This window comes from Rhinoraja longicauda, chromosome 42 (assembly GCF_053455715.1).
Source record: "Rhinoraja longicauda isolate Sanriku21f chromosome 42, sRhiLon1.1, whole genome shotgun sequence".
In the NCBI taxonomy this organism is placed as follows: Eukaryota; Metazoa; Chordata; class Chondrichthyes; order Rajiformes; family Arhynchobatidae; genus Rhinoraja; species Rhinoraja longicauda.
Genome location: NC_135994.1, coordinates 8547877 through 8561918, shown reverse-complemented (window position 1 = coordinate 8561918; position 14042 = coordinate 8547877). Strand labels below are relative to the sequence as shown.

At 47.0% G+C, this 14042-nt stretch overlaps 1 protein-coding gene across 3 annotated transcripts in view; it reads right to left on the bottom strand.

The window, feature by feature from the left end:
* Positions 1-14042, bottom strand: part of LOC144612040 (acid-sensing ion channel 1-like) — a 655031-nt gene that overhangs the window by 174517 nt on the left and 466472 nt on the right. Inside the window, exon 1 of one of the 3 annotated variants that reach the window (XM_078431519.1) lies at positions 11512-12124. The exons of the other annotated variants lie outside the window; for them this stretch is intronic. Coding sequence (XP_078287645.1) covers positions 11512-12102 — 591 coding nt within the window. The 5' untranslated portion in view covers positions 12103-12124. Of the gene's footprint in view, positions 1-11511; positions 12125-14042 lie in introns of those variants that run through there. 3 annotated transcript variants of the gene reach the window in all.

The following is a 14042-nucleotide window of genomic DNA, read 5'->3' as shown; positions in this document are numbered from 1 at the left end:
CCAGCATCTGATCATAACAGTCTGGGTCCTCTGCCCAGTCCATCACATCACAGGTACTGACCTCCCCACCATCAAAAGGATCTCCAGGAGTCGCTGCCTCAGAAAGGCAGCCAGCATCATCAGAGACCCACACCACCCTGGCCAAGCTCTCATCTCACCCCTGCCATCGGGAAGAAGGTACAGGAGCCTGAAAACTGTAACGTCCAGGTTCAGGAACAGCTTCTTCCCTACAGCCATCAGGCTATTAAACACAACACAACACCAACTAAACTACAGATGTTCTTGGTTGCACTAGAGACTTTGGGCTGATGTTTTGCACTAATATTATCTTTTTTAATTTACAATAAATCCTTGTACATACAGACCTCTTTATAATGGATTATGGTTCTAGTGGACAGACCTACCATCCTTCACCACCAGGCTGGGCTGCCCACGTTACCCCCTCCCTAGCCCCTTTCCAGGCTGTGCCCACCTTCACCACCAGGCCGTGCTGCCGATGCCACAGCCGGCCCACACTGCCTCCCTGGCCCGCTTCCCAGCCGTGAATGCCTCCACCACCGACCCTCACCTGCACCCCGGCCGCCCACGAGTCACGACCATCGACTGCACCAACCTCACCTCTCCCCCCAGCCGCCAGCAGGCTGGGGCCATCAATTCACCCGGATTCCAGGCCCAGTTCCAGACCGAGAATCTAAAGAAGGGTTCTGACCCGAAACGTCACCTATCCATGTTCTCCACAGATGCTGCCTGACCCGCTGAGTTACTCCAGCACTCTGTGAAACGTCACCTATCCATGTTCTCCAGAGATGCTGCCTGACTCACCGAGTTACTCCAGCACTTTGTGCCCTTTTGTGTCTTAACCTGCAACTGCAGTTGCCCCCAGCAACCCCTCCCCCTACAGTAATCAATGATTACTACGTTTATAAATCTGTTATGCTGCTGCAAGAAAGAATGTCATTGTTCCATTTGCAATACATGGCAATCAAACACTCTTGACTCTTGAACGCTTTGTGCTGTGGCAGCCCCCCACAGGTGGTGCAGCGGTAGAGTTGCTGCCTCACAGCGCCAGAGATCCGGGTTCCATCCTAACTATGGGTGCTGTCTGTACGGAGTTTGTACATTCTCCCTGTGACTGCATGGGTTTTCTCCGGGTGCTCCGGTTTCCTCCAACATGCCAAAGACGCACAGGTTTGTAGGTTAATTGGTTTTGGCAAGTTGCAAAATTGTTCCTTGTGTTTCGGTTAGCTTATGGGGCAATCGCTGGTCGGCAAGGACTCGGTGAGCCGATGGGCCCTGTATCTCTAAAATCTAAAACTCACAATCAGTCCCTTTCACCCACTTTAAATTTACATTCCCATTTTTAGACCCCTCTGTAACTTTCCTCCTTCTTGTCCTTTTAATCCAGCCCTGCCTCTCAATGAGAAAACAAAGACATTGAAGTCACATCAATTTCATTCCCAATGTTTAATCCATCATGGTGACAGTCCTTCAGCTGCCTTGCCTCGAAGTTCTGGAAATCACTCCCCCTCAAACTTCATTCTTCCTTTAACAGACTCCTAGAAACCTACTGCATTTGACTTGATGTCAAAACAAGCACAGTGGCACAGTGGAAGAGTTGCTGCCTTACAGCACCAGAGACCCAGGTTCGATCCTGGCCTCGGGTGCTGTCTGTGTGGAGGTGGCATGTTCTCCCCATGACCTGCATGGGTTTACCAGGATCTTTGGTTTCCTCCCACATCCCAAAGACGTACAGGTTTGTAGGCTAATTCAACCTCTGTAAATTGCCCCTCGTGTGTAGGAAGTGGGATAGCGTGGGTTATTAATGGTCAGTGTGAACCCGGTGGGCTGAAGGCCCAGTTTCCATGCTGTATCTCCAAACTAAATTTGGTTTCATTGTTGTTCCTATTAACCACTTTCTTTACTGTATCAATGGAAGTGGTTGAAGTCATCATGCTGAACAGATTTGGCACCTTCCTGCAGCATAGCTCAGAAGGACTATTTTGAACATCATGACAGGGGAAAGCAACAGATATGTAACAGCACCAACACAGCATCAGTTACATGCTGAGTGTAAAATATAACTAAAAAGGAAGACATCCTAGTGCCCTGCTGTACTTGGACTTGAGCCTACCGACAATGGAATAATGAAATTCTTATTTGCAACAGCATAATAGATCTAGAAACACAAAACACATCAATATAATAAATGAAAATTAACTAAATTAATAACCAAAGACAGTCTACAGAAGTTCATAGTCACGGTTAGTCCTACACAGTGTTCAAGAGCCTGATGGGTGTAGGGAAGAGGCTATTCTTGAATCTGATGGTCACAGTTTGAGACTCCTATACCTTCTTCCTGATGGTGAGAGTGAAATGGGAGTGTGGCCAGGCTGACACAAGTCTTTGATGATGTTGGCTGCCTATTTGAGGCAGAGCTTCCCATAAATCCCTTTAATGGTGGGTAGGTCGGTAGCTGTGATGTGTCTAGCACTCTCTGTAATCGTCTTCATTCATTCACATTGGAGTTGCTGATACAGGCTGTGACGACAGAATTCATCAACATACTGAATCCAAATCCCTAACTGAGGGGCTCTCTTTATGATCAGAGATTTGCACGCCCAGGAACTACTTGAAGCTGTTGACTCCACTGTATTGTTGAATTTCATGCGTTCTAAATTGGCAGGCGGCTGATCGGTGGTGATCACAAAAATGGTTCTAGCTCCTTTCAAGTGCACATGGTGAGCCATCCAGTGTAAACCTCGAGTTACGAGAACTGCTGCTGCCGACCATGAACCCTGGATAATGATATGCTCTGGGTCCCAATGACAAATATACACCCCAGGTCAAAATAGAAAGTACTGGGGTCTCAGCAGAACAGGCAGAGAAAGAAGCAGTTAAATGTTTCAGGGCAGTACCCGAGGAATGCCGTTCTGATGAAAAGGTCAAACAAAAATGTTAAATTGTCTACCCAAGAACACTGAAAAAGTCTGGTCTACCCCAACAGCTGCTGACGACCTTCTACTGCTGCACCATAGAGAGCATCCTAACACATGGCATCCCTGTGTGGTATCTCAGCTGCACGGAGGCAGAGAGGAAAGCTCTTCAGCGGGTAGTCTATAGAGCTCAGAATTTTATCGGAACACAGCTACCAGCCTTGGAGGGCATCCACAACACACGATGCCTCAGAAATGCCACCGGCATCCACAAAGACTCTTCACACCCCTGCAACAGTCTGTTTAAACTTCTACCATCGGGCAGACGCTACAAGGCCTTCTATGCCCGCACCTCCAGACTCAGGAACAGCTTCATCCCCAGGGCCATAGCTGCTATGAACCGGTCCTGCTGAGCCGGATGGTCACATCGCACAGTGAACCGGCACAGATCTACTGCACTTTATTCTGTTTAAAACTGTTCTAATTTGTTTCATTGGGTTGTATAAATTAATACTGACTAGCTAATTAATTTATGGCATCATATGGGAGGCACATTCCCAATCTCATTGTACCCCTGTACAATGACAATAAAGATATATTGTATTGTATTATTATATATTGTATTGTAAATCTGTTGCCCCCCTCCACTGATGCTGCCTGACCTGCTGAGTGTTTCCACCATTTTCTGGTTCTATTTCAATATCTGCATTTTTTAAAAACTTTTCATTCACTTTAGATCATTTGTGGTTTTTTTTGCCCACAAACTAAGGCGTGGGGACAATGCTAATGTTCTACAGTGCCAATATTATAGAAAAATCACCAGGAATGGCTTCTGTGCTACAAGGTATGGAGATCCATAGTTCTGTCTCGTTTTTGATCTAAAGCAACTCTGGACATTTTCTATGCCACAATAAATGTGACTTGCAAAGTTGCTGTCCATTCTATAATTTTGGTTTAGTTTAATTTAGAGATACGGCGTGGAAACAGACTCAACAGCCCACCAAGTCTGCACCGACCAGTGATCACCCGCTCACACTAGTTCTATCCTACACACATAGGGACAATTTTACAGAAGCCAATTAGCTACAAACTTGTACATCTTTGGAATGTGGGAAGAAACTGGAGCACTGGGAGAAAACCCACACAGGTCACGGGGAGAACGTACAAACTTTGTACAAACAGCACCCGTAGTCAGCACCCAGGTCTGCAGTGCTGTGAGGCAGCAACTCTACCGCTGCACCGGCCCTTTTTTAAAAACGACCACAATTTATTGAAATTGAAACCAGATCAATCATACGATCGGACAATCCACAAGGCTTAAGAACTCTGTGGCATAAGGGGATAAATCAAAGTTTGAGCATTTAACATTGAATTTGGGATTTAAGATAGATGCATTTGAATCTTTGAATGAATTGCAGGAGATAGCAGCAAGCAAGGGACTAATTGAAAGGATAGAAAAATGCTAACGAAGGGTCCCAACCTGAAATGTCACCTATTCATGCTCTCCAGAGATGCTCCCTGTCCCGCTGAGTTACTCCAGCATTGTGTCTTTTATAGGAAAAGGCTTGAATGGAGGCTGGCGAGGTGAAATGGCCTGAACAGCACTTCCATGGTGCCGACATGGGTACAATTGTCCACAAAAAGGGTGGTGGGTGTATGGAACAAGCCACCAGAGGAGGTAGTTAAACATAGAAACATAGAAAAAAGGTGCAGGAGAAGGCCATTTGGCCCTTCGAGCCAGCACCACCATTCATTGTGATCATGGCTGTCCTATTCTTGAGGCAGGTACAAGGATAGGTCAGGTTTTGAGGGATATGGGTCAAAGCAGGTAGGACTAGAGTAGATGGGGCATGTTGGCTGGCATGGGCAAATTGGGTCGAAGGGCTTGTTTCCACGCTGTATTGCTCTGTGACTTTATCTATGACTTGGAAAGTAATTAATTGGTAGGGGAAAACACAGAAATGAGGGGGATGAGACGATGCAAATTCATTCCCCTTTGCTGCTGAAACGGACACAAACACAGCAAGGGGCTGCCAATCTTTCCTCTTGCACGTACCCTGGAAATGTTATCTTTAGAACAGAGCTGGTACCCAACCAGATCGTCACTAACCAGACCTGCCACAAGCACTCATGGGTGACGACGAGGCAATATTACTTGTCAGCAATATATTCTGCAGGCTGGCAGCATGTTCAGTTGAGACAGACCCAATGCTTTTTATAGCAAGTAAGTGTAGCGGAGCTCACAGCTGTTCAAGCAGCAAGGGAAAACTTCATCACACCAGTGTTGCTTGGAGTTGAAGGATGGGGAGGGAGGGAAGGAAAAAGATGGGATGCAGAAAGAAAAGTACATCAGAAACAGGAAATTAAAAAGAGGAAATTATATCAAAGGATTATGCCTTCAAATTAATTTTTTGGATGAGGGCCAGTGTCCTTTGGAGGCGAGACCACTTAATGAAAGCGTGGCACAACACAGAAAGGCCAATCAGCCCATTGTGCCCGGGTCAGCACTTTCAAAGAGCTATCCAGCACAGATTCTCATTGGAATGCAGATGAATGAGAGGTGATTGCATTAAGACAAAGATGATTCTGAAGGGGGGGTCAACAGGGTAGAAGCTACGATATTCTTTCCATGGAGGGGGAAAGACTACCTCAGGATAACCGTTTAAGATGAAGATGAAGAGAAATGTCTTATTTCAAAGGGTTATGCCCTAAGCAGTTCTAACTTTTTTGAGGAAGTTTTGCTTCAAAATTAACTTATTTGCACCCAGTATTGCTTTTGCAGGCAGCATTCTTACAATAAAGTCTCCCTGGATGGCTTGATTTTAACTGAGTATTTAACCATTTGCTTATAATTTGAATCCTAAAATCTTTTGTTCTTCTACATTAACAGAGCAAGTAATATTCACATCACTCAAGTACCAGGCCATTGACAAGCTCCATAATAAAGTTCAGCCATCTTCTCTTCCATGACATGACCATCGCCAAGATCACCATCATCAATATCCGAGAAGGGAGGGGGCACCAACTGATCAGAGACTTAGTTGGTCAGCCACATAACTACAATGGTTTGGATAGATGTCAGAAGCCGAGTATTCCGTGGCAAATTATTTACCAAATTTGACTTCCCAAAGCTTTCAACATTTACATCAGCGCAATGGAATATTCCTCAATGGCCTATGAGAGCCAGACAAGACAGATAGGTCTAGCAGGAGTAACTCAGCGGGTCAGGCAGCATCCCTGGAGAGAAGGAGTGGGTGACGTTTCGGGTTAAGACCCTTCTTCAGACTGATGTCAGGGGAGTGGGCGGTAATGAGATAAAATGTAGTCGGAAACAGTAAGACTGGTGGGAGAACTGGGGAGGGGGAGGGGGAGGGGATGGGAATGGAGAGAGAGGGAAAGCAAGGGCTACATATAGTTAGAGAAGTCAATGTTCATACCGCTGGGGTGTAAGCTACCCAAGCGAAATATGAGGTGCTGTTCCCCCAATTTGCGCTGGACCTCACTCTGACAATGGAGGAAGCCCAGGATAGAAAGGTCAGATTGGGAATGGGAGGGGGAGCTAAAGTGTTGAGCAACTGGGAGATCAGGTAGGTTAAGGCGGACTGAGCAGAGGTGTTCAACGAAACGATCGCCGAGCCTGTGCTTGGGCTCGCCGATATATAGGAGCCCACACCTGGAACAGCAGATACAGTAGATGAGGTTGGAGGAGGTGCAAGTGAACCTCTGCCTCACCTGGAAAGACTGTCGGGGTCCTTGGACGGAGTCGAGGGGGAGGTATAGGGACAGGTGTTGCATCTCCTGTGGTTGCATGGGAAAGTGCCTGGGGAGCAGGTGGTTTGGGTGGGAAGGGATGAGTTGACCTGGGAGTTGAGGAGGGAACAGTCTCTGCAGAAAGCGGAAAGGGGAGGAGATAGGAAGATGTGGCTAATAGTGGGATCCTGTTGGAGGTAGCGAAAATGACAGAGGATTACATGCTGTATGTGACGGCTTATGGGGTGGAAGGTGAGGACAAGGGGGACTCTATCCTTGTTACGAATGGGGGGAGGAGGAGCAAGAGCGGAGCTGCGGGATATTGAGGAGACCATTATAGATGGAAGAGGGGAACCCCCGTTCCCTAAAGAATGAGGACATCTGGTATGGAACACCTCATCCTGGGCGCAGATGGAGGAATTGGGAGTGGGGATAGAGTCCTTACAGGAAGCAGGGTGGGAAGAAGTGTAGTATAGATAGCTGTGGAAGTCAGTGGGTTTATAATAGCGGTCAGTTGATAGTCTGTCTCCTGTGATGGAGACGGTGAGATCTAGAAACGGTAGGGAGATGTCAGAGATGGTCCAAGTGAATTTGAGTGTAGGATGGAAATTAGTCGTGAAGTTAGTGAGTTCTGCATGGGTGCAGGAGGTAGTACTGATGCAGTCGTCAATGTAGTGGAGGTAGAGTTCGGGGATAGGGCCAGTGTATGCTTGGAACAATGATTGTTCGACGAACCCTACATGTATCCACAATGCTGGCTTGGAAATATGCTGCTGCTCCATGATCATCTTCAGGTATAAATCCAGGAACTGTCTACCTAATAATACTGTGTGAGTGCCATTATTAGAAGGACTGTAGCAGTTCAAGACTGCAGCTCACCACTGCCTCATGGGCTAACAGGGATGGGCGATCAATGGTGGATTCTCCAGAGACTCCAACATCCCATAAAAAAAACAAAAAACAATTGCTGGATTTCAAAGATGCCACAGCTATAGGTGGCAAAATGGCTATTATGTAACTTGAACTTAACAGGGGACATACCTTCGTGCTAACCATTGTGACGATGAATGGTCAGCTCATTGAAAGCAACTCTGCTTACAATTCACACACAAATCGTTTTGATAACAAAGTGCGATTACTGATTTGTTCTTCCAGTTATAATAATTAAGTTACGTAGTTATAGAGTCATACAGCACAGAAACAGGCCCATCGGCCCAACCTGTCCATGCCAACCAAGATGCCCCATCTAATCTAGTTCCACCTGCCTGTATTCGGCCCTATCCAAGTACCTGTCCAAAATAATTGATTGCGACTAATATAACCTGGTTTCCAGGTTCCAACAAGCTCAGAAAATGTGTGCCGATGTCAGAAAGCAACACAAGCCCGAAGAGACCAGCTCCCTGCATGGCTCCACGGTTGATGATCTCCGAGCATTAAGGGAACCCGGTTCAATTCTTATACGATCATAAAAACACTGGACTGTGCTTATACACGGATAGTTTGCACACTTGAGCTTGCCCCTGCACGCCACAAGTACGACAAAATGCTTTGGGGGTCTCCTGAACTGTTGTTCAAACAGCGAGACAAGATTAAGTCCTCATTCTTGTGGCTGGCCACAAAAAGGGCAGGAATAACTCATGACCAATCCCCACCTACAAATCCCCTCCCTGACAAATTCTGAAGATAGCCAATTAATTGGGAAGACCAGCACCCAGGATATTTCCAAGCAGAAGGAACACATTTTTGAGGCAGCAATGAGATGAACAATAATAATCCAGTGTCACAAATCACGCAGCTAAACTGTAGCACCTCAGCCAGTCAACGATGTTTCATTGAAACTCTCCATGACCCAAGTAGTGCTGAAAACAAAGACAAGCTGTTGCCGGAATAAATTTGCAATGGAATAAGATTGCTGCAATCAAACAGAGGGTAACAGTCAAAGAGTAACAGTGACAAGAATAGGGATAAATAGGGAGCAAAAAAAAAGAACCTTACATTTTGATAAGCACCTTTCATGTCACAGGAGTGGTGGTGGAGGCAGATACAATAGTTGTGTTTAAGAGGCTTTTAGATAGTCACGTGGATATGTAGGGAATGGATCATGTGTGGATTACTTTAACTTGGCATTATCTTCAGCTTGGACATTGTGGGGCTAAAGGGCCTGTTCCTGCGCTGTACTGTTCTATGGTAGACACAAAATGCTGGAGTAACTCAGCAGGACAGGCAGCATCTCTGGAGAGAAGGAGTGGGTGACGCTTCTGGTCGAGACCCTTCTTCAGTTTGGGTGATGTCACCCATTCCTTCTCTCCAGAGATGCCGAGTTACTCCAGCATTTTGTGTGTACCTTCAATTTAAACCAGCATCTGCATTTCCTTCCTACACTGTATTGTTCTATGTTCCTTTCAGGACATCCCAAAGAACTTCTGAAGTTTACTCCCGAATACTTCAGAAACATAGCAGTCAGTTTGCACACTACAGGTACTCGCAAGGTGTAAGGTGATAACACCTTAGATGATAACAACCATAATGTTGTTGGATCGTATAGTGTCTAGAGGCACAGGGGGAAAACTCCCTTGCTCTTCTTCAAAATTAAACTGCGGGACATTTGCAGTTACCTCATATGGGCTCATAGTTTGTCAGATCTACGAGGCAGCTCTGCCAACAGCACCACTGTCGCTCAACACTGCAGCAGAGCTTGGATTATCAACTCAAAGTACTGAATCCAACCTCAGTGAGCTGCTGACTCACAGATACTTGCACATGTCTCCGATTGCATCCCATCCCCTCAGATCGATGAAACAGTCATCCAAGATAACAAGTCACAAATATGAAGTGGTTTAAAGCTGAAACAAAATCTAAAGGATTTCACATTGCCTCAGTAAAGCAGCCAACATAATCAAGGATCATTTACACCCCTGTCATTCTCTCTTCTCCCCCCCCCCCCGCTCCTATTGGGCAGAAGACGCAGAAGCTTGAAAGCACGTACCACCAGATTCAGGAATAGCTCCTCTTGCTCCGTTATTAGACTACAGAACGGTCCTCCCATAAGCCAAGGTGTAGACCCGGTTTTCCAACTTTCCTCACTGCAGACATTGTACGTTTAAAAAAAATCTACACTTTCTCTCTAACTGTAACATGATAATACCGTAACATTATATTCTACAATCTGGTATCTTCCTCTTTGCACTACCCGTTATACTTGTGTATGGTTTGATTGTACTTATAGTATGATTGGACTGGATAGCGCACAAAGTTATGCACTGTATCTCAGTACATGACAATACTAAACCGATACCAATAACCACCGGCCAAACGAAAGAAATTGAAAGAGTTTAATTGGATAAAGCAGATTAAAACAGATTATCTGGTCAGTTACCTCACTGTGGACTTGCAGTGCACAAACTGCAATTGTGGGAATCAAAGAACATCTCAACATTAAGAAGTATCATATCATATCATATCATATATATACAGCCGGAAACAGGCCTTTTCGGCCCACCAAGTCCGTGCCGCCCAGTGATCCCCGTACATTAACACTATCCTACACCCACTAGGGACAATTTTTACATTTACCCAGCCAATTAACCTACATACCTGTACGTCTTTGGAGTGTGGGAGGAAACCGAAGATCTCGGAGAAAACCCACGCAGGTCACGGGGAGAACGTACAAACTCCGTACAGTGCAGCACCCGTAGTCAGGATCGAACCTGTGTCTCCGGCGCTGCATTCGCTGTAAAGCAGCAACTCTACCGCTGCGCTACCGTGCCGCCCTTTTAGTACTACCTTTTGAGTTGCAGTCGGCACAAGGCCACAGTGCTATCGAAGCACTACCCCCCTTTCCTTTCCTTTTGAAAGTGCATCAAAACTACACCTTAAGAAAGAGGGGAATCTGTTTTTTCAAAATTAGAGGGGGGCTGGGAGAAATAAAGTGAAGAGGGCCACTATTTAAAAAGTTATTTTTGGTAATTTGAAGGGAGAGGTAGCACAGCACCACCCTTTCACAGCAAAAGTTTAGGAAGCTCTATATTTACATTCTCACAGGTCAGCAAGAACAGAGGCGAAGATTCTGACGGCGCCAACGCTTCTGCTCCCAAAAAGAAATGACAAAGTGCTGGAGGAACCCAGCGGTTTAGGTAGTATCTTTGGAGGGCAATGGACAGAGTTTTAGGTCGGGACCCTTCATCACACTGTTGGAGCAGAGTGGAGAAAGAATGAAAAGCGAGAGGGTGGGGGGGGGGGGGGGGGTGGACAAAGTGTGGCAAATGACAGATAGATGCAGGTGAGGGGAATGGCAGATGGGTGAAGTAAGTGACAAAGGCTCGAAGTGAAAAGGAGACAAAAGGGAGAGAAGTAGAGTAAAATGTGAAGTTGGAGGGAGGGATGTGGGTGGAAGGGGACAGGGAGGGAGAAGAGGACAAAAGGGAAAATGTGGGACTCGGAGGTGGCAGATGAAAGTGGGAAGGAGCTGGGTGACTGGGTCAAACGGTCATGCTTCCACCCCCACCCCTTGCCACCCATCCCCCCCATTCTCCCTCCACCTGTATCCACCCATACACTCGCCAGGGGGTTGGGCAGCCCCCACCTCTCTCTACCAGCTCTCTGCCCTCTCCTCCGACTCCATTAGTGTAAAGAAAGGTGCCATCTTTCCACAGATGCGGCCTGAGCCGCTGAGTTGCTCCAGCGCTTTGATGTTTTTGCTTCATGGTCCCAGTCTGCTGTGCGTGACGTGCACTGCAGCGACGGACGGACGGACGGCCGGCGGGAAGAGGCGGGAAAATAAAGCTCCCTCAGGTTTTTGAACAAAACAAACAAACTCGACCTTACTCACCGCCGTGAAGTTTTCGGGGCCGCATTCCTGTGCGCGGTACTTGCATTCCTTCAGCATGTCCTCCATCCGGTGGCTGGTCCTGTTGAACAGGTCGTACATGCTGAGGGGGAGAGTGTCGTCGCCGCCGGCGGCCGCCTCGAAGCCGAGGTCCATGCCCCTGGTGTAGCCGACGAGCGGCCCGATGCGCGCCAGGTCGGAGTAAGTGATCGCGGAGCGCCTGAAGCGGTTGAAGTTGCAGAGGGTGATGGCCGGGAAGTACATGAAGTGGCTGTCGATCTCGTCCAGCGCCGTGATGTGGTGGTACTCCAGGTAGTACATGATCCGGTCCATCACCTGGTAGAGGAAGATGGCGAGCGACGAGAAGAAGGCGCAGCCCCACAGCACCTGGCGCACCCCGCAGCCGCCCTCCACGAAGATGTGGTTCATGCCATGCAGGTTGGTGGAGCCCGCGAACTCGGTGAAGCTGACGGCGCCCGGCCGCTGCTCGCCATCCTCCCCATCCTCGGAAAACTGCTCGAAACTCTCCTCTCGCTTCCTCTCCTCCTCATCGTCGGCCGAAAAGGAAATAGTGCAAAAGATCTGCACCGGCATTCTCAAATCAGGGTAAGGCAAGGCAAGGCAGCCGATGTTTTATTTGTTTTTTTGCTGGTAATTTATTTTCAAACTCGAGAGTAAATGCTTCATTCAAAAAAAAATCTTCTCAGGTCTTTGACGCGGGAAAAAAAAAATCCTGTCTTCGGATCAACGAGAATGCATTGCAATGACTTGAATGCCAAAACTATTTTTTTGCAGGAACTTAAAAAAGGCGCTGGATGTTTCTTCAAAGCTGCTCTGTTCCACAATGGGTCCCACAGTCAGCTCCACTGAAGAAGTACTGTGCTGCTTGTTCACACTGCCTCAGTGGCCAAGATGATGAGCTGCCCACTCTGCTTAATAATTCAGAAGGAGCCCGTCCCAACCGACCGTAGGGAGGAGTTTTGTCAGTGGACTACTTTGTCTACTGGCTACATCCAGCGTTCAATCTGCAGCCAGGTTCACACACAACTCTGCCGACATCCTCTGAAGTCTGACGCACTCTCTTCCTAAACAGAGCCCTCTTACCTTCCTTGGACTGCTAGTGCAAGTCAAATGAGCCACGAGTACTAGGGAGGGGTAAGGTGCCGGTAAAACTGAAATGCATGAGTCTCTTGTTCCCTCTTCCGAAAATAGCCTCGGCAAAGAGTTCAATCTTCTTAATGAATCAAAATTTGAAAGGTGATGCATCAGCCTCTCACAGCAATTGAGATTTATGGCCCTGTAATTGCTGTCTGTTGACCAATTTGATGGACTCACTCGGGAGGGAGAGAACTGAGAGGGAGGGGGAAGCGGTGGTGAGTTGAGTAATGAGCAAGATTTAGGATACGACGGTAACTTCATTGAACAACATCGCACAGAGTGTTGGCAACAATTGAAGCCTACGTTTGATTTATACCCTGCCGTCAGCATCGATTACAAACTAGCATTTGCCAAGGGAGCCCAGCCTGCACAAGATTACAATCCAAAATCTACTGCAAACTTGAGCACGGGCTTGGTTCGAGAGTTAAACAGTAAAGTTCGATTTAAATTGTATTTAAGTGCACAGGAAAGTTCCCTAAATCCACTGCTGGCTAATTAGAAAGCATTTATTCTTACCATTTATCACACATCATCACCATATCATAAACCACAACTCTCCAGGTGTCCGGTTTCCACATTAAGAAATGAAAGGGCACTAAAACATGCTAGGATTCTCTGCAGAATAGAGATGCCACTGGTGCATTTGTCTGCAGACTTAACTCCTTGGACATTTAATTCTCCCCAGGGACTTTTTAAGCTACTTTAGTTTAGTTTAGAGATACAGCGCGGAAACAGGTCCTTCGGCCAACCGGGTCCGCGCTGACCAGCGATCACTATCCTACACGCACTAGGGACAATTTACACATACACCAAGCCAATTAACCTACATGCCTGTATGCCTTTGGAGTGTGGGAGGAAACCGAAGATCTCGGAGAAAACCCACGCAGGTCACGGGGAGAACGTACAAACTCCGTACAGACAGCACCCGTAGTCAGGATCAAATATGGGTCTCTGGTGCTGCAAGTGCTGTAAGGCAGGAACTCTACCGCTGCCCCTGATATCTGCTCTCCACATATCTGTATTTATGAGGAATATTAGCCATCCCAACCATTTTCTATCCCACTCAGACCACTCACCTTCAACACCCGGCACTCCTCCCCAACCCTCATCTCCAATAATTTTTTCCGATAAAAAAAAAAAAAGAGTTTATTTTTAAATGCCCCAAACATTTTCCTCCCAGATTTTGCCGGATCTTCCTGTAATTCTCTGAGCCTCTGGCTCAGTCCCAGTGAATTGACATCCTATTTTTTTTGCCGTTCATGTGGATCGGTTTCATTATCTTTGGCATGCTCCAAGACAGACAGACCGTGCCAGATTCATGCCATCTGACAAATCGCACTAACATGACTGTCTCCCCCACTTTCCAGACTGTAACA